Source organism: Rhopalosiphum padi, chromosome 4 (assembly GCF_020882245.1).
Source record: "Rhopalosiphum padi isolate XX-2018 chromosome 4, ASM2088224v1, whole genome shotgun sequence".
Lineage (NCBI taxonomy): Eukaryota > Metazoa > Arthropoda > Insecta > Hemiptera > Aphididae > Rhopalosiphum > Rhopalosiphum padi.
Window position 1 is genome coordinate 33,393,162 of NC_083600.1, and position 21,911 is coordinate 33,415,072.

The 21,911-nt window shown below is 26.7% G+C and overlaps 1 protein-coding gene across 10 annotated transcripts in view; it reads right to left on the reverse strand.

Moving 5' to 3' along the window:
• LOC132929058 (glucose transporter type 1-like) overlaps window positions 1-21,911 on the reverse strand; it is an 80,414-nt gene that overhangs the window by 1,348 nt on the left and 57,155 nt on the right. For 2 of the 10 annotated variants that reach the window (XM_060994102.1, XM_060994110.1), the window contains 12 exons: window positions 17,260-17,635; window positions 12,595-12,690; window positions 12,370-12,530; window positions 9,804-9,928; window positions 9,534-9,704; window positions 9,352-9,459; window positions 6,509-6,696; window positions 6,210-6,422; window positions 3,107-3,331; window positions 2,868-3,004; window positions 2,732-2,764; window positions 1,875-1,972 (listed from right to left, as the gene is read on the reverse strand). In XM_060994102.1, coding sequence (XP_060850085.1) covers window positions 1,875-1,972; window positions 2,732-2,764; window positions 2,868-3,004; window positions 3,107-3,331; window positions 6,210-6,422; window positions 6,509-6,696; window positions 9,352-9,459; window positions 9,534-9,704; window positions 9,804-9,928; window positions 12,370-12,530; window positions 12,595-12,690; window positions 17,260-17,635 — 1,931 coding nt within the window. Of the gene's footprint in view, window positions 1-1,874; window positions 1,973-2,088; window positions 2,345-2,731; window positions 2,765-2,867; window positions 3,005-3,106; window positions 3,332-6,209; window positions 6,423-6,508; window positions 6,697-9,351; window positions 9,460-9,533; window positions 9,705-9,803; window positions 9,929-12,369; window positions 12,531-12,594; window positions 12,691-17,259; window positions 17,636-21,911 lie in introns of those variants that run through there. The other 8 variants (XM_060994111.1, XM_060994112.1, XM_060994103.1 and 5 more) reach the window with 7 other exon arrangements.

The following is a 21,911-nucleotide window of genomic DNA, read 5'->3' on the forward strand; positions in this document are numbered from 1 at the left end:
AAATTAGCAACACTCGATCGAGTTAATGAATAATAGTATGGTACATTCTACGTTAGTTGTTGTGGAGTTACATGTATTTTACACCCCCTCTTTTTTATCCACACACATACACACATACACTGCATTGGTCAGACTATGACAACATATGCGGGTGTAGGGTTCTCTTAAAAAGAAATTGAATGAAGGCAGTGGCTTTGGCTTATAAATAATAGTATTATATAGTCGGACAACCTTCCTCGAGAGCATAAAAATAAAAATCGATGTAGTAATGATATATAATTGAATGTACAAAATAATAAATATATATTATTTATAAATCTACGTATTTTGTACCTTTTAACTAATTGTTTTTTATATTATGATTTATGAAGTTTTCAGTGATTATATTTGTAATATATTTAAAAAATAATAGTTTAACTTCTCGCAAACAAAATACAATAAAAATGAAATAAAATTGTACTTATCGTAATAAGCATATGTATGCATGTAAGCGCGTGGTGTTATTGATTGGTCGTTGATAAATAGGTACTTAATAGTAAGATAACTGGTACTAAGACCACCCCTCGTGTTTAACCATTTTTTGAAACTTCACTTTTTTATGCTAATACGTACTTTTAACTTTTGCCAGCAAGGATTTCAGTGTCATATGATTCATACCATATATTTAAATAAATAAACATTATAAACCATAATGGTTATTCCAATGAACTATTTCAGCCCCAAATCATCTTGGAAAAAGATGTGTAAGGTAAAATATTAAACTATATTATACAAATTACTAGTGATATTAAATTGTATGTAATAACACATTATGTCACTATGTCAGTACCTAATAATTACCTATATGGCTATTGGCTATATAATAATTGTTGGTTTTATTTTTAGATTTTAAAATGTATACATAAATACATAGGTATATATATATATATATATATATATAGATTATAGTAATATAGTGAGTAAAATTCGTCAATGGTTTTTGATGGGGACAAAAATAAATAGTACCTACATCTTAATTACATTTTATGTTTATAATTATTCGATTAGTTTATAAAATCATTTTAAGAGAAAAACAGTTTATTTGGAAATATTTTATAGGTATAGCATTACACTTTATAAATATTAAGTGGACGTCTTCATATCTTTCATAATATTCATATGATAAAATTTAGAATTAATAAGTATAAAAAGCTTTTACTTAAAAGATAAATGAGGTTTTTAATAAAGTTCAAGTACCTACTACTTACCTATTTACATTTCAAAACTTTAGAGAAAATATTTCAAGGATTTTAATTAATATAAATTATATACATAAAGGTATAAAGGTATACCTATAGTAAGTCGATTAATTTATAAAAAAATGAAAATTCAATAAATTTAGCTGGTACCTATAATAATGCTTAGGTACCTATAACGAAAATTTTTTATTAGTTATTTTTGGTAATAAGCTGTTGGTATTTTTTTTTTAATTGTCATTCAAATAATAGGTACCTATACTTCAATCAAGAAATTCAATTAGAATATTACTTATATATAATTATGACATATTGTCATATTGATACCTTGTATGTACTTACATAAATAATAAGAAACATGCAACATTACCCAAAAAAGATATATAAAAAGCATAGATAAGAAATCAAAGAGATATTTATGTATATATTAAGCAAATATTCTATGTTTCGCAGGATTTTGGGTTATGACTAAGCTAATGAAAAACGAGAAGTTATTTTGTAGGTGTATAAATTCAATACGCGTTATCATTTATTATAATAGCACTACTAATATGATTTTATATAAATTCTCTCCAAAAATTAAAATGTAAGAAAAGTGTACGTAGATAAATATATAAAAAAAGAACCGATTGAGCTTACATGAGTCTGGCAAAGGTTTCTCCTCAGCCACCATTAATGATGCCCTTTCGGAGGGCGGTAAATGCTCGTCTAACGCGTTTGAATAGTTTAACATACTCCTGTGAACAATGTTTAATACTGGATATTTGTTTTTGTTTCCATTTAAGTATGTAGTAATTTTGCTATTTGGTATAAAATATTAGTGATAGGTATATCAATATAAAATAAATCAATGTTGAATAAAATTAAAAAAATAATATAATGATGTACAAAAGAAAAAATACATAAAATAATTTTTGATGAAGTCAAACGTCTTAAATAAATAAATAATACTAAATAATAATAAAAATAATAATTATTAAATATAATATTTAATATGTTATTGTATGTTGGGAGTATAAGAAGCGTTTTTATCCGTGTCTAACGGTGTGTCCTCTGGTTTCACTAAAGTGATCGTAGACGTGGTTTTACTAGCCTCGATCTCTACCAAACTGAAAATATATTTAAAATAAATAATAGTAATAATATCAAACAACTCAAAATAAACATATCTAATAATAAATAAAAATAAAATAACACATGCATTAAAGAACTAAAAAATAGTCACGTTATGCAAAGCTTCAACACCTTTTTATCACATTTTATTAGAAGAATATATATTTATATATATAATAGAGTAAAAGTGCATTTTTATAAGTTAATATAAGTATCACAAAATATTTTATTAGTGAAGAAATGATACCGTCATGATTTTTACGTAAATACTATAGGGCGTAAACACGAGCAAAAATAAAACAAATTTAAATTTATAAAATTAATTAAATAAATTTATAAATATTTTAACGTGAACTTTAAGATATTTCGGCTCATGCACTTACCCGTATAAGCGACTTGATTCCAAGACGCTTCCTCTGTTTTAGCAGCGTATATAAAATTTAAGCATTAGATTTTATTGACAAGAATGTTATTTTAAAAGCAAATATCTATGATTATAATTTCCAAAGAACATCCCACCTGCCGTTTTGCCGAAATAGAGCTAGTATCTCTTCGAACGTTTTGTTTTTGGTCTCTGGCACTTTTTTATAAGTAAATATCCAGAATATTGCCAACAATACGCTGAACGGTAGGAATGTATAATTATCCAATGCAGTCTAAAGAACAATTATGAATAAATATTAAATAAATGAAAAGAACTAGATACAGTTAAAATACTTTGAAACGTTGTTTGTTAAAAATATTATAAATTAGCTGACCTTTAGAGGTTGGAAGCCTATGCCGACGGCGAAGTTGGCCACCCAATTTATGAGCACGGCGATGGACATAGCCGCAGGCCGAGGACCCTGGCTGAAGAGCTCCGCAGTAATCATCCAAGGTATGGAGCCTGGACCAACGGCGAAGAATACAACAAAACCAAGTATGGATACGACGGCCAAGTACGACATCCAGTCGATCATTTCCTGCACAAAACCAAAAAACTCCTAAGGGACGCTAGTAGCTAGTTCAACGTCCCAAGCCAATATTCTCAAGTCATAATAAATCAAAAACAATAAATACTTTTAAATGATAAAAAAAAATTGTGACTTTAAGAACTTTGGCTGGAACGATGTAATTGTAGAAAAAACAAAAATAATAAAAAGCTTTATTGCAAACATAAAATAACTGCAAACTTGAGATAATATTTAAAATAATGTATAATTATGTTAGGTAGTACCTAATAGGTACCTAGTTAATCTGATGAAGTAAATTAAGAAGAAAAAATAGTTTTAAATCCACTAAAATATTAACTAAAAATACTTTTAAATATAAATACAGCTAATTGTGAAATACCCATAAAGAATACATTTAAATAAAATACAGTGAAAACTCTTTATAACGAATCTGAAGGGACCAAAAGATTTCTTTCGTAAAAGAGAGTTTTTGTAATAGAGAGGGTTTAAAAAAAACAAAATTTTTGTTAGAAATTACGTCGATAATAAAATGAATATATTCGATATCGAAAATAACGGTATTATTGCGATATTAAAAGTAGATAATGAAAGAATGTAATCGTTATTGTAAATTTCGGCATTTTTGCCGATTACTTTTATAATTTATAATACGATAACAGGTAAATTGTCATATGAAACATAAAATATTGTTTCGTTATTGAGAGTGACTATACGCGTTATAGAGAATGAATTGACTAATGGGTTATAAAGCAAACCAACCATTATCATGTCATGTTTACGTTATACAGAGTTTTTCGTTGTAAAGAGTTTCGTTATAAAGAGTTTTACTGTATGTAATAAATATGTAACCTCTTCAACAGAAATAATTTGTTTTTAGGATTAAATATTGATAAACTAATTAGTACTTATACTATACGTCATAGTCTATCCAAAAATTTGCCTCAGACATCGCGGCCCGATGAAAATCGGTTCTTCTACGCATCCTTACGTAACATCCCATAGACTACTATGGTAGAGTGTTGAATGGGGTGCGGATAATTGGAGTGTCGTCTTGCTTGGCAGAGTATACAATTTATACTGGTAATAGTGATAATATAATATACAATATAGGTAGTGACGGTAGTGTGCATATTTTTAAAAATAACATTTTTTACTTAAAATAAATTTATATATTTAAAGATGCATAAAATAAGGTATATTTTCCCTGTTTTTGCTCTTTATCTTTTGAAATATTTTGATCAAATGTATGTAGTAATGCAGTTGCCTACTAAAACTAAGTACTAGGTACTAATATTCATTGTATTTTTAGAATATTTTTGGCTATAAGACAATTTGAAAATTGTGCTCTTTTAATATCCATTGAATTGTGTTATCTTTTACTATGGTTGATCTATTACGAAATAATTTGTATTCATGAGAAATTAGAATATTTATCAACCTAAAAGTTATATTTAGATAGGAATAAAATATAAACCATATTATTTGTGTATTTTAAATAAACTATAAAAAGTTATATAAGTGTTAATATTTATACACATCTTAAATTAATTTAGTTTAGGAAAATAATTTGAAATTTAACTAAAAACAAAGTAAATTCAAATAAGTCACATAATAAGCAGCAACAAAATAAATAAATATGCATGCCTTAATCTAAATAAAATTAAGTATTGGCTATTCAGTGTATCCTTTGTGTAGATTATTGTACCTATGTTTTTAGATACACGTATAAAAGTATCAGGTATATGATATGACATATTTTAGGAATTTTAAAAATGTATTAAACTGTGTATTATAATATGTACCTATGCTATTTTTTATAATTAACTTCAATAGTATTTTGAATACAATCATATAAATAAATAATAATTTATACTTCATAGATGCACACGCCAACCATAAATCAATTGTAAATTGATTTGTGATTAATGATTCTGTACATTTTGTTTTCTTAACACTATAAATAATAAGAAAACTGAAGTCTGAATTGAGTTAAATTTTGATTTAATCAACGTTTTATTAGACGCTGGGGGATTTGAAAATGTTTTATAATAGTGATTATAACTTATTCATTAGTCTAAACATTTAAAAGTATCTATAACTTAAAGCTTAAGAAGTAAATTTTTTGATTAGTTATTACTTAGCAATGTGGATGGAATTTCTGATATATTAAAAATCTCCAAATCTCCAATATCTCAAATATTGCTTTTATATTATACCTATTTATATGTATATGTACTTATATTATTATTTGTTGATGGTATTCGCAGTACAATCTTAAAAATTTAAATTGAAAACTTTAGGATTCTAAAAAAGGTTTTCCATGTACTATATATATGACATGATTTCCATAATAATAATAATTGTGTGATAAAAATAGATTTAGCCTATTTAGTATAACAATGTCGTCACTATAATATTGGATATGTATTTTTATAATTATTATTATCGGTTTTGTCCGTTAATTACACATTATGTTATTTATTTGTTCATTCTCATTTATCTGTTGATTAGTAGTATTAATATTATTTTATAGCTAAATTATATTAAATAAAGGTCATACGATAAAATAAAATAAATATATATTGTTATCGTCGTTCTATTTGACGACAAACAACGAACGCCATTATAGAACACAGTTTTTGCTAACGGGAAATAATTTCCATATCCAGAAAATATATTTTATTCGGTTAATTTATAAGGACACTAAAAAAATAATCATAATTTTTTTCCCAAATTCTTTGAGACTGAAGAGTATATACCGATGATTTTATAAAAAAATCTTAAGAGTATACTACGTATATTATGGAGCATACCCTATGGAAAAACCACTGATTATTAGCTTGCTTTATTCCGGATCTCGCTGATTACATTCTTCATTAAATTTGATATTATACTCTTTACAACTTACCGTGATTAACAATGATATCGTAATGAATATCGAGAATATAAACATTCCACCCAGACCGTACAGATGTAATGTTCTTCGACCAGTTTTATCCATCAATGGCATGGTGACCAGCGTCATATTCACCATAATTACACCAATCCCTATTGTCACAAATTTAGCTACATTCTCGGCTAAACCAGCAGTTATGAACAGACTAGTTGAATAGTAAAATACCTGGATACAAATATATTATTGAAAATCAAGATTTATCCGATTTAAGAGAAAACAATATTTTAAATGTTATATGACACAATACTCACGGCATTTATGCCGGATAACTGTTGTGACAACTGCATGACTACACTAATGATAAGTGGTTGTCTTAGAGTGGGTGAACATACTAATTCCATCATGGATATCGTAGCTTCAGACTGTTGAGCACGTTCTTCAGCACGCATTTCTTCAATGTCCTCTTCAATCTGATTAGTTGCACGTAACCTCCTCAGAGCTACAAGAAACATAGGAAATCGTAAATGATTTTCGTAGAAACGAGAGGATTAATGTTGAAAGGAAATAATTATTCACAGAAATATTTAATTGAATATCTAGTTTTATGATTTTATAATACATTATAAATTATAAATGGTTTTTTAGCATTATATAATTAGAAATATAGTGTGATTTAGAAGTTAAGATACAATATTTAATTTAATTTTCGATCTGTAATGTCTAATTGACGACATATCATAAAAAAAAAAATGGTATTTAGGTTATTTAGTTAGTTTCACAAGTTTATTAAATAAAAATATGATTATTAATACCATATTAGTACGAACTTATCATTTTATATTAACTTTAGGCCTTAGGGTATGTATATAAGTGGCATAATTATGAATATGTTCTGATCTGGAAAATAAGTTTTTATAATCATATTATCACGGGAGTTAAAGCCCCCACATTCTTCAGTCATTTAATCACAGTCACTTAATTATCATTTTTTTTAGAATTTTTGTTGGGATCAGGGGATTTTTGATTCTTAAAGTGTTCTGGTGTGTTATGATCATCCAAATTTATAAATCATGTTCATCTATTATTATAAAATAAATTAGGTATATAAATGGTTTTTAATATCAACTAATTAGTAAACAATAGTAAAGTTATTTTTATATTTATACTAATACTTAATATATCATAAATTCATAAAATAAAGTCCTTCTTTCTTGGTAGTTTTCGACTAAACGTCTTCAATTGAAAATGTTGAGTTTGGAGTCAAAATGTTCTCGCCACGCCACTGATAATACGTATAAGTTATTTGAAAAAAAAATGACTCTGGGGTGGGGGATTATTCGCCCCTATATTCGTTGTGATAAATATAAAATATTATAATTATATAAAATCATTTTATATTATATATGCCCTATTATAAATAATATTTTATATTAATAATTTAGGAATGTTAAATTTGGGCATACGTAAACTGCGCCCAAATGATCTTTTTTTTTGTAAACTGCGCCCGAAATTTTATCTACGTTAAAAAGGTATAGTGTAAACTGCGCCCGAATTTTTATCTATGTTAAAAAGGTATCGTGTAAACTGCGCCCGACTTATAAACTTATTAAATTTTGACTTATTAAGGCTTTATGTTTGACGATTGTGTACTTTTACAAGTATATTATAGAAATTTTATTTTCGTCAAGAAATACCAACACGTTATCGAATATCTATATTGCAGTAATTCAATTAATTCTTGACGAACGCGGTGTTCAAACAAATAGAGATGAATTATTTTTATTAATAAACAACAAGGAATTGAAATATATTGTTTTCAGTTGCATTTCTAATTTAAAAGCTCTTGCACTATCAAAATGGTTGTACATGGATGGTACATTTTCATACTGCCCTAAATACTTCACACACATGTTCACAATACATGGTTTTATCAACGGCTATTACATACCACTCGCCATATGTTTACTCTCCGATAAAAGTACAATATCATATACTAATTGTTTAATATCTATTTTTGAATATAGTTTCCAAAATAATATTATTATATCACCATCTGATATTGTAATAGATTTCGAAAAAGCTATTCATTTTGCATGTAAAACAGTTTGGCCTCAGATAAAGATACACGGATGTCGCTTTCATTTAGCACAGTCTTGGAATAGAAGTATCCAACAAAATGGTTTAAGTAATGACTATAAAGATAAAAATAGTGATATTAGAAGATGGTTAGTTCAATGTTACGGTTTACCATTTCTAAGTCCAGGAAGTGTATCTGAGTATTTTGTAAATTATTTAATGAAATCAAAGCCTGATGACGAAAGAGTGACACGATTTGCGGATTATTTGGTAGACATATATATAAGTGAAGAAGCTCAGTATCCACCTGAAGTATGGGCTCAAGCATCAGCAGAGCCAACTTTAACCACAAATGCATGCGAGTCTTTTCATTCTCACTTTAATTCCAGCTTTTATACAACTCATCCAAATATTTTCATTTTTATAGAAAAATTAAAAGAAATTCAATTAGAAGTATATATTAAATTAAATAGTATAAATGAACCGTTTAAATTCCAAAACTCTAAAACCAAAAAAAAACGTGAAAATTTAGAAAAATTAATCAATAAATATAATAGTAATCAAATTTCAATTGATAAATATGTATCCACCATATGTTATTGTTTGTAATATTTATAATTATTTTAATTTTTTAAATTATATTTCATTTTTAATTCCAACTAATATGTTATAAAATATGACGTAATTATTTGTAATATTAATAATTATTTTATTTTTTTAAAACTATATATATTTTTAATTCCTAATATGTTATAACAATATGGCGTTACCTATTATTTGTAATATTTAAAATTATTTTAATTTTTTTAATTATATCTCATTTTTTATTATTCATATTATAAATTTGTGACGAATTAAATATTTTACCTGTAATTTTACCCGGGCGCAGTTTACATGTCACCTTTTTACACTTGATAAAAACTCGGGCGCAGTTTACATGGGTGATTTTGTGTTTACCTGTATCTTGGGCGCAGTTTACAATCGCCGTTAAATTTAAATTGACTGAGTTGGAAAATATTATATCTATATGGATTATAATTTTCAAGTTGTATAGTAATAGCTTTTAGTATTTAATTACCTTTTCTTGCTTCTTCTTCCCATTGTTTGGTTATCAACAGATACCTTGGCGATTCAGGACATACAGGTAGTAAAATTAATTGTAATATGGCAGGGCATATAGCTAATCCTAGAAGTACAAATATTATGAATAATGTAAAAATTATAATTGAATTAGTATATATTGTATAATAAAAACCCCACCTAATAATAAAGGCCAGCCTTCGTCTGTACCCAAAATTTGTTCTATACCCAATATCTGGGATATGAGCAGTCCAGTGGTTACGGCTAACTGATTGACAGTGCCGAGGCCACCTCGTAGGTTGAGCGGCGCTATTTCTGATATATACATTGGCACTAGCGATGTATTCAAACCTGAATATAGAAAGGTTTAATAATTATTAAAACAGATAATAATGTATTCATTTTAATAATATACCGAGTATAATAAATATTTAATTATATTTTTCATACCACAATTGACTCCTATAATGAATCGGCCAATAAATAACACTTCATAGGAATTGAAGTACTTGGTGAGACCCATTAAGCAAGCGCCACCAATGCCAACAAAACTATTAAGCAGTAAACCTCCTTTTCTATAATCAATATGAAAATAATAGGTAAGTAATACAATAATAAGTATATACGGTAAAAATAAAATAGTAAGCTTAAATCATTAAACTTAAACTATTATTATTTTTTAGTATCTTTTTTAGTATGTATATTGTATATGTTTAGTGAGATAAATATTTGAATAAAATAAATAATTAATTAATTTATAATTTTTATAAATTTAAGATTTATCTAGAAGAACACGCAATAAACGAAAAAAACGCTTTTATTTTTGAAATAATACAATTATTACTAACAATGCTGCTATGATAAATAAATAAAACCAAGCTATAAATTATTATTAAACTAAAATTTGTTGTAAAAACATATATTGTAATATGTATTTTACAATTAGAAATTAAAACTATTTGTAATTAAGTAAAATTGTTTTCAACTAGCAAGTCATGAATATTTTTTCTTTGTTGTAATGAATTAGAGGCCATTTAATAATCTGTTGTCCTTGGATAGAATTGACAGCATAGTGCCATAGTAGGTACCTATATAATTGAACCTTATTTATTGTTTCCATTTCTAATATCAAATAAACAAATCACGGACAGTTGTGTGTCAAAAACAGGGCATAGGATATTATATTATATTGAAATTTATTAAATCAAGACCATAATTAGTTATAATTGAACATTAAAAATTATTATAATTGTATACCTTACTAAATAAAATATTTAGTCTTAAGAGCTAATTGTTTTAAAGTAATTCCATATTGCAATATTATTAAAATATATAAAATACTTTCATTTAAGGGATTTATAGTTTATACAATATGTTGTGATTTTCAGTGCTTATTGTAAACTAAACAACTTTAGCGAAATTTACATGATATCCATTACTGACACTACTCACTATTAAATGTTATTAAGTACCTATATAGCTTGTTAATGATTTAATTTTTAATTTTTAAAATTTTACTATAAAAAATAAATGTAATTTACGAGTTTTTGATATTAAAAATATCTATCCTACTATTATTTATTTATTGTATGATCAACTGGAAATAGTCCTTTACAAAATAAAAACAACCAAGATACATATAAAAATAGTAATAATACAAAATTTCAATAATATTTTTCTGATTAAATGTATAAGACTAAAAATAGAGTCTAATGACAACAAAATTAATAAGATTTTTTAGAATCAATAAAGTATAACATTTAAAATTATCACGTATAGAATTTAAAAAAAATCAAGTGAGTAGGAGATTTTATTGCCTAATTGAAGAGTTGTAAGAAGAAAAGAAAATACTTCACTGTTGGGCCTATAATGTAGAATAACAAATAAATCTAGATTGCGAGTATATAGTAAAGTAATTATTCGGAAACTTATCGTCGTTAATAATTCAGGATAAAGAAGATATCCATTGAGAATATCAAAAATAAACATTATATCTGCTAGATTTAGTCTCAAGAAGAGACTATCAAAACCCAATGATTCACGATTCACGTAATAAATTAATTGAGTCTCTAGAGAAAGAAAAATGTAATTTATATGATAAACATTTTATGTACAATTTGTTTTGAATATTATCTAATTCAGTGTAATAAGTAGACAGATTTTGAGACCAAACAAGTGAACCAAATTCAAGGTTAGATCTAACTAACGAAGTATAAAATGATTTTAAGCATTGGGATATCTAAATTCTTTTGTATTTCTGTTTATATGAAACCTAAAATCTTATTCGATAATATTATAATGGATTTCCTAATTCCTGTAACTTTATTTTTTGGATTTTTAAATAATACTGTATTTTAATAAATTTAAAATTGAACTTTTTTATAAAAATTAAACTTATTTATATTTTGTTTACACAACGAAAATAATAAATTTAATATATTAAAATATAATATATTTTACAGAAATGTTAACTGATTCAAACCAATAACACGCCATTTTAAAAGTGAATTATTTGTAAATGTCAGTAACGCGTGCACTGTTCTGCAGGTTTATTTACTGAATGTATAACAAACAATAAATGCATAGTAAATTGATAATAATTACATTCTGATATAAAATATTTTTTTAATTATAGATATTTATTTAACATCATATAAAAACCATAAACCAAGAAATCTTTATGTTTTTGTTACTATATATTTTATGTACTTAAATAATTATATAACACATTTGATTAAAAACATTAATTTATGTATAAACGATTATTTATTATTAAAATGTAAATAAAAATCAACTCATATTTTAAATTACGGTCACTGATCAGTATACACGGGTATTGTATGTAACCGGGATTGCTTTTTTTATTGTGAATTGTGTATGCTAAAAGTTATTTAGTGTAACATGAGGTATTAATGTATTATACGCTTCATTTGAACATTTGAAAATAGTTATAAAATTTAGTTTTTTTCCTAAAAATTTAAAATAATTAAAGATTATGTATGGACTATAGACTGACCTGCCGAAACGGTTGGCAATGATTCCGCCACTGAAGCCACCTAGCATGCCGCCGATGGCAAAAATGGACACGGCAAACGAGTAGAGTAACTCAGCTTGCGCGTGATCCATATTTTTTTTATACCGATCTTCAAATACATCTTTGATGAACTTCTCTATGTTCTAAAAGTGTGAATAGATCAATTAGAATTATTCATTGCTACATAAATAATAAAACTGTATTTACCCCTTCGGGTGCATTAATCACTCCAGTATTGTAACCGAACTGAAGCATGCCCAGCATCGACGCCAAAATTGTATAGGATAAAAAGAACGTAAGCCCCTAAAAATAAAAATAAAAATAAATAATTTCACTATGAAATTCAAATGATTAAACTTGAATTATTTTTCTAATAAACGCAATTTGATCTAAATACAATTGCCATGCTATAAAATTAAAGAAAATATTAAGTTAAAAATAATTGTTTCACTACAAAGTTTTAATTATTAAAATCAAATTTTTTTTCTAATAAATAATAATATGTATATATTATACATATATTTACATACTATAAAATAAACTAATAATGCACACATCATTATAATGACTACATTTAAGATATAGATACGAGCAAGTAGGTACCTATATAGTTATATTAGTTTCATATTGCGCAAATACCAAAACTGAATTATTAAATTATACTAATTAAAACGTTTTCGATAATAAGATCCACTCAACATATTATTTCTTATGAAATATATTAATAACTACTATAATTAGGTACCTAACTAAAATATAAATATTATTAAGACAATTTTTTTTCAATTATGTACTTATAAAATATAGATACGTTTGAAAAATATATTTAACTAGTATATAACAAAACAAAATAACCATTAAAATACACATGCATTAATAATCTAAAATAAAAATTATATTTTGTTTAAATAAATCAATATATCAATATTTTAAGAATGATAACTATTATTGTTTATTCTAATATAAAAAAATTAAAATAGAATCTTAGTGATCATAATAATAATACTCGTAATAATTTTTAACTATAATAATATAAGTAACCACGTATGTATAATTATATGTTAATCTGATACTTGTAGCACAATAGCTAATTTTTATTTTAATATTTGCATATACACTACCTATTACATTTATTGAAGTAAAATTATTAATTCATAATATTTAGTATTAAGGAATGCAAAGTCAAAGTATACAATAAAAAGTTTAATGGCATTAGTTATTATTTTAATTTCAGAATAAAAAAAGTTTTGTATCTGTTTTATAAAAGAAGACTGAAGATTAAAAAAATTCTAATTTCCAATTCTGTAGTATATTTTTTTAGAGAGTATAAAGTGAGCATATTTTTTAATTGTTGCGTGTAATATTCCTTTATTTTTAATTTTAGTTTGTTTGTTTATGAATAAAGATAAAAGTTTGATGGTTATAAAATGTATAATTTTTTGGTGATCCATCAAAGAAAATCAGGAAAAATTAATTTCAAGTGTACCCTGGTCATCTCGACCGTGAAAGATTGATGTTAGTAACTAGGTATACTAACACTTCATTATCAAACTATATAATTCTATTATCGGTACACGTTGAAGACGAATATTGTTTCTGTGTCAATACTATTGTTTTATAGTATTAAAACGATTGAACTAAGAAAACAAATATTTTGTCACATTATTTTCAAACATTAAACTACACCAAATTACGGATCAGACATTTTTAATGTTATTGATTAGGTACCGAATACCGATACTTATTATAATATAACACATATTTTGGAGAAATGTAAGGAAATTCCTTATAATGAATAAAATATTATAAAAAAAATAATAATATATAATTTGTATATTTTTGTATTATTAAAAAAATCTATTGAGTTGAATATTTTAATTTGGTATTAAGAATTACTAAAAAATGGGTAGTGACTGATTTATATAATTATAATATGTCGCAGATATTCACGGCTTGTTGCAAAGTGAATATCTTTTAAATTAGTATCACGATTAGCTTATATTTATAATATTACTATGTTACAAATTATACTATAGGTGTATGAATCTGTGGACTGATGTTAAGCAATATAGGCCACTATATTTTTGTCAAGCACATTCCTTAAACAGTTTAGGCTAAAATATATATCCATCGCGTTTAAGGAATAGTACATATAACAAAAATGATTGCAGTTATAAATAGGATAAATAATTCATTCAATACGTGGAAAAAGTTGTGTGTTTTGCATTAATTACAATTATTTTTAATTTTTGTTTTGAATATGATATACGATAACATACGGAAAATGCTAGTTAAACACATTATTATTTATTATCATGTCAAATTACGTCTACTGGTACTGGAAAACAATGACGAAAATTAATTAAAAAACTTCTACTCGATTCTCTTTTCAGTTCCCCTACTGTTCTGAAAATTTCAAGGAACATTCAAAGCACGAGGTAAACAATAATTTTATTGTGACACAACGAGTTTATTAATGATATAGGAAATGAGCAAAATATTACATCATACTAATTTTCTCTGTGTTTATATAGTGGTTCGCGATTTAACGTGGTTTTGTAAAATAAAATAGTTTCTGAACTTAGTTTAATTATGTATAAGGTAAAGGATGTTTTTTCTTTTGCACAAATAAGTCATACTAAGACACGTGAGATCAAAAGGCTTAAAATACCATGTAGAGGGTATAATAACTTATACCAGCTTGTACAACAATTTTGAATTTAAAAAAAAATCAAGGTTATAGTAGGTACCTAACTATTATATTTATTGTTTATTTGCAGCTACTTAAAATAGAGTCATGAAATTATTCTTATTTATCGATACATGTTTTATAGGTTATGTTAAACACTTTTACCACAATTATTATGAAAAATAAAAACAAAATATAATTATTAACTACGATTAAACTTTATAAGAACAAAACATTTTTTGATATAAAATTTGTTTGAAAAAAAATTGTAAAAATAATAAGTGAATACAGAAAAGATTATTGTTACCATACATACAACAATCGTTTAATTTTTATGATGAAAGCGATTTAAATGTGTAGTTAATCTATACTGCAGTTACAATCATATAGTAAAAACATGCAGCAAAATTCAAGTCTACAAACTTCTAAATTAGGATATATACCTAACACAATGAATGAGTAATACTATTTTTTTTAAAACCAATAAAACAGAAATATGGATATGGATGAACAAAGAAAAATAGTAAATACAGTATGTTTCGAATAAATACAAAGTATATCATATTATAATTATTATATTAACTATGAATTTGCTTGAAAAATCAATTTTAAACCACACCTAAAAATATTTTTTTTGTTTAAAATAAGTATATAAAGGTGTAATAAAATATTATATTGTGGTATATGATATTTAGTATAATATACAAATCACATTACTCAGGAAATACAAATATAAAATGTATTTTAAATATTTGTAATTGCTTGTTTCTGAATTTAAGTACAGGTATCTATTTTATTACTTATTACTATCTATACGATATATTATACATTTTATAACTTAGAAACTACTCGTTCTAATTTTAATTTAGATAGGTTAGGTTTTCAAAAGAAAATATGTAATTAATAATTTAAAATAAAAAAAAATTGTTTTATTTTAAAAAAGAAGTTTATATCGTCACAAGGCATTCCATAATATTAGTATACAAATTATTCAAAAATCTAAATTAAAATTAATTAATTACTGAAGTAAAAATGGGGATGTACAGGCTTGGTGAATCACCCTGTATAATAGCTATTATATTAGTGCGTTGGTCACGCACTACGAGATTGTTTCCAAGGGATTACGAAACCGAACGTAATTTTTGTTTGTTTTTGTTTGTCGCTAATCTTGCATTCAGCTACCTAGGATATATACATAATATAATACTGCATGGCAGTGAACACGGTTCGCATATTATATTTATATACCTTCAATTATTAAAAAGACCCTTCCACCCGGTGGGTTGTACACATTGATTACACATTATACAATACTAATCTATTTAGTTATTTTTTCTTGATTGTTTTCGGTATCAGATTTATTTAAGTATTCATTATATTATTATTATTGGACATTAGTTCTATCGTTCTATGTTTTTTATACTTCTGAATAATCAAATATTAATAATTGTAAGAAGAATCTAATAAGTACCTACAATAAATTAATAACCCATTTATTAAAAATATTAAATTTATTTTTAGTGTGCAAAAGGACTGCACTATTGCACATCCGACATCCATTATAATTTATAAAATACTTCACGATAAAATATCCTAATTATAAATAAACTTTTAAAGCAATTTAAAAATCATGTTATAAACGAATTCATTGGAAAATATTCATGGAGATGGGTTAATATACAATTTTCAATATGTCCTCGAATCGTCAGTTAAAAAAAAATAAAATTACCTACTCATAGTTCATACGTTATCTATATCTATACGGTTAATGATATATTGTTATAAGTAATTAACTATAACATCAAGTATAACAGTAAATTCAAGAATGTATGTATTTTTGTTATAGCGTGGTCTAAGAATACTCAAAATTATAAATCCTTTACCTTTTCGATAAGTCCAGTTACGTACACGCAATTACTTTAACTATAATATTTAACTGCACATCATTATAGCATTACTAACGCATACGGACAAGCATTAAGTTAGAGTAAGTATCTATGCACAAAGGACTACTATAGCAAAGAAAAAAATAATGGTACTGCATACACAAACATCTAACGCATTGTGCGGAAATTCGCGGGCGCGTGACGAACGTGTAGCATGCAATATTCGTAGCGCGCGCCCAGGAGGTCATCGAGGGGTGATGGATTATGAGGTTGAATGATGGGGCTGAAGAAAAGGACCTGTTCGAGCAGCCTGAGCTTCCTGCGGTGCGACTGCAGCTCCAGTCGGTCCACGTACTCCCTGAGCTCCTCGATCTCCTCCTTGACCTGTTGCACCGTATCCAGTTCGTTTTTGATGGCCACCATGTCGCGCTTCACCTCGGTCACCTCCGATTGGCACGATTCCAGTGACCTGGTGAGCTCGTGCAGCTGTGTCCGGATCTCGGACAGCGCTACACTGGTCTCCACGTGGCCACGGTGTTCGGTGCCGTAGTAGGCGGCGGCCGGGCTTGGTGACACGCCACGCGACTGCAGCTCGTCCAGCCGCGTCGTCAAGTTGGCGCTCATGTCCGTCACCTGGTGTTGCAAGCTGCGCAAACCATCCACCATGTATGAGCTATACACACACAAGAAGGGCACGTGCACATCGTTATCCGATACTGACATTGGAACAAGCGGTACAGCCAACGCATTATTATAATATATATAATATTATACAATAATATATGCTTATATGCACACGCTACTTATACATTTTATATTAAACGCGGGTATGGTTATGTAGTGTTCGGAAACGAATGTTCATTGTGTCCACGCTGTTTATATTCTACATGTATTTCTAGTAAATTTTGAACATTTAAATTGTGTTTTATCAGGTAACTCTATAACGATTTTAATATAATATGTTTCATTTTTGCTAAAAAGAAAGTTGTTATTAAATTAAATTTAGCTTATTATTTTATTATTAAATATACAAAAATAGAATACGGCGTGAACAACGAACAATCAGATATTTTATTTTGTGAACGTTCCGAGCACTTCATAAGAGAGCACTACATAATATAGTATATTATATATATAATAAGTAATATATTCATGTAGGTAAATATTACTCAGGTTAATTGATCGATTTATTCATATTATAGGTTAGGTGTCTATAGGTAACCTATATATACCTCCTGTATTATAAAGTAATCGGAAAAAAGTTCTAAGTACTATCGTCTATTTCCGATTTTACATTTTTATTACTATACGCCGTGTTGATTATACCAAATAGATAGTATGATAGAAACCGGAAGGTACAATAATATATACGTACTATATTATATATATATATATATAGGTACAATGAATTATTATTTTTCAACGCTATTGAGTTTCAGATATACACATAAATGATATGTATTATATATCATTTACGATTTATCGTAAATGATACGTTGAACGGAAGTTCTACGGATAATTTTCGACTGACGATATTTTACCGCGTTTGTGTATAAAATATAGAATGAATTGAACATTTGACAGTCAAACTGGTTATTGTTTTCAGTTTTTCAACGACTATTGAATAGCATCCACCGATTTTTAAACAATCACCATTTACCTGCTATATCCTAAGTAAATAAGTTTATATATTGGATATTTAGATCTTAACTTTGAACAACACTACGCAAGTAATTCGCTAGAGTCTAGACAATGGACAAAGTAACCTATGAATATTTACCTAGTCTTTTTTGACAAGCTATTTTCGTTACACATGGCTGAATTTTATGCCAACCATAAATTCCTGACTCCGAACTAACTATTATATTGAACAAAATAGTATTTAGCATGTTAAGGCAATAATTACAAATTAACTGACACCTGTAGATGTTTTATTCGATGGCGTCGGTATACAAAATTCATTCGATTTGTACAACGATAATGTTAATCACAAAGATAAGTATAAAATATAGTTAAAAAGATTTACGTTGTTTATAAAGTAATTGTTAGTATATAGAGCGATTATAAAAAAAGATATTTATAATAATAGTCATGTCATCGACGTAAAAATGTAGACAAAACTCAATCAAATATTATGCTGCGATATACAATCTCAATTATCAATATAGTCAAAATTATCCATAATTATAGCTTTACTCCTAGTATAATAATAAAAAAACTAATAATAATAGTATAGCTATAATGAATCTCTTTGTATTATAATTATACGAACGAATCGAAAGATGCAAGTATATGTACGGCTATTAATTATTATATAAATACACCGTCACGCGTCGGCGAACCAACTTTGGTTCCCATACTGTTGTCATATATACCTATTATACGGAGTTCAAACATATTAAACATTATATTATTATACGTACATAGTATTTAACACTGTACAATGTACATATTTATATATATATAAATATTATTATAACGAATACGATATGTGTAATGTGTGCATGAAATATTGTTTCGTATGTACTATGCGTAAGAAGCATATCTTCTGCTCGTAACACATATACATAATATATCATCAGCATCCAATATATATAAATATATTGTAATCGTATATTCCACGAGCAAACAGCAGACATTACCGGACATAAACCTGCATGTGGAAGTAATCCTATATAATATATGTACTATGTACACGTAAAATACATATACACACAGTATAAGGCAAGACCACGAAAGGCAATGCTCGAAATCACATCAGAGGCGCGTATGAGACATATATACAGAATTATGGAAATGGATATAATTTATATACTGCGTGATTCGGTGACGAAGTGTGTGTCAATTGTTCCATTAAATACTTTAATGCGTAATATTATACATACAGTGATACATTTAAAAGTATCTACACTCATTGGAGAATTGTTAACATTTTTAGAAATGTTTTTTTACATAATTCGATGTCATAGTAAAACAACATTAAATATATCCCTTTTGTTATTCATTTTTGAATAACAACACACATTTTTAATTTCATTTTTCAAAACAGAATATTTTTCGTAGCATTTCAATGCATAAAAATCGAAATTTTAATGAGTAAGTATGGTTAATTGCTACTCCAAAGTATGAAAAATTTTTGTTATCGAATATAAAATTAAAAATATATATGTTGTCATTTAAAATAATGAGTGTAGATATTTAAATGAACCACATTGTATAGTAAACACTGTATCTACATCAAAATTATTACAATATATATATTATCACATGTTAAATATTCTACTATCACATATTCTTATTGTTCCACAGGAATAGATTGTATATTATAAAAATGTAAAATATATATATATAATATATATTATATACAATATAATATGCATCATTTTTTTTTTTTATTTGTTCAATTTTATTGTACATTTGGCCTATACACTCACAAACGTACAAGCGCTCGTTTGTTACTGGCTATTAATGGTTATAGTCGGTCGGTTTAGTTCTTTGCCTGGGGAGGGGATATTTTTTTACATTAATACTATACAAATTATACATAATTAAACCAATGAAAATATTTGACAAAATAAAAAGTAAGATGTCTTAGGGAGGCATGGCCCCTATGGCATCCCCCTAAAAGCCACCCCTGTAGCATATTATACATACATAATTATTACATATACATAACACTTGGACGTATCAACCCAGAAGTGTATATTATTATAATCAGTGACGAACATAAATAGTGACTATATGCAACAATATTTTTAGTTCAGGGAAATAAATAGTCATAGGAGAGTTTTATTATTTTTATGTTATTTCTAGTTTATATATTTAGCCCAGGTACCAATGTTCCCTATGGCATAGGTTATAAATTTATAATATTTAAGTTGGATCGGGAGATGAGTAAATATGATATAGTTGGGGATATATAATCCCATATCATACTGCAGGGCACGAGATACGTGATCTGCGTGACATTTGTACGGGAAAATTAATTTTCATAGTGACATTTTACGGTAAGAATTTTTGAATGGACGATACAACTATCTCAATAGATGGTTATTATATGGTAGGACACCAGGACTGCGGTGGATCATTGCATATTTCGCCTTAGTGTATTTATGTGTAGGGTCGTAATGGGTTCGAACCCTGTGTTTATTTTAACCTCTCTTTTTAACTTTCGATACATTTCTAGCCGGGAATCAATGACAACTCATGCATTTACAATTTTTTTTAACTTCCTTTTAACACTGGGCGAATATTTATTTATTATTTGAAACTAAGACTAGCGGAATAGTAGACTAATATTTTTGGGGATATACCCTGCGCCATTCTAGTCTGCTCATCTAATTAAATTTTTTTAATATAGTTTAATCGATTATAATTGAAATTTATATAACAACTATTATATTACAATTAAGCAATATCATTGATTATAATCAATGGTAATATATTAATCATGTAAATAAAGACTTCTTTTTTCCTAATCCCTTTATGATAATGTTATTTTCGTGTTATATTCAACTGTTTTATATATTGATAAAATAAACCTATTAAATTTAACGAGTATGCGTGCACCATTATACTATTGTGTATATATTTTTTTAAGTTAGTAATGATATTCATAAAAATAAAGAAAAATGAGTAAGAGGAAGTTTTTTTATAATTTTTTTGTTGTTTATAAAAGAGCTCTGTTGACAAAGTCAAACAGTTCAAAACTCTTGAACTTTTATAAAACTTTTACTATTGTCTTGTGGTGACACTTTTTCATTTTGTCTCTGGACGATTTAAAACGAAAAAAATTCTCTCTATTTTTTGTTCATCTTGGCAACCCAAAAAGTTAAGCGGGACTTAAATAAAAAAAGTACACGTCTTTGGATTTCTTAACAAAAAGTGTCTGTCTGGTATTTCGATCGATGAAAGCAGCTTATGGGGGACGCTAACCAGATCGGAAAGGG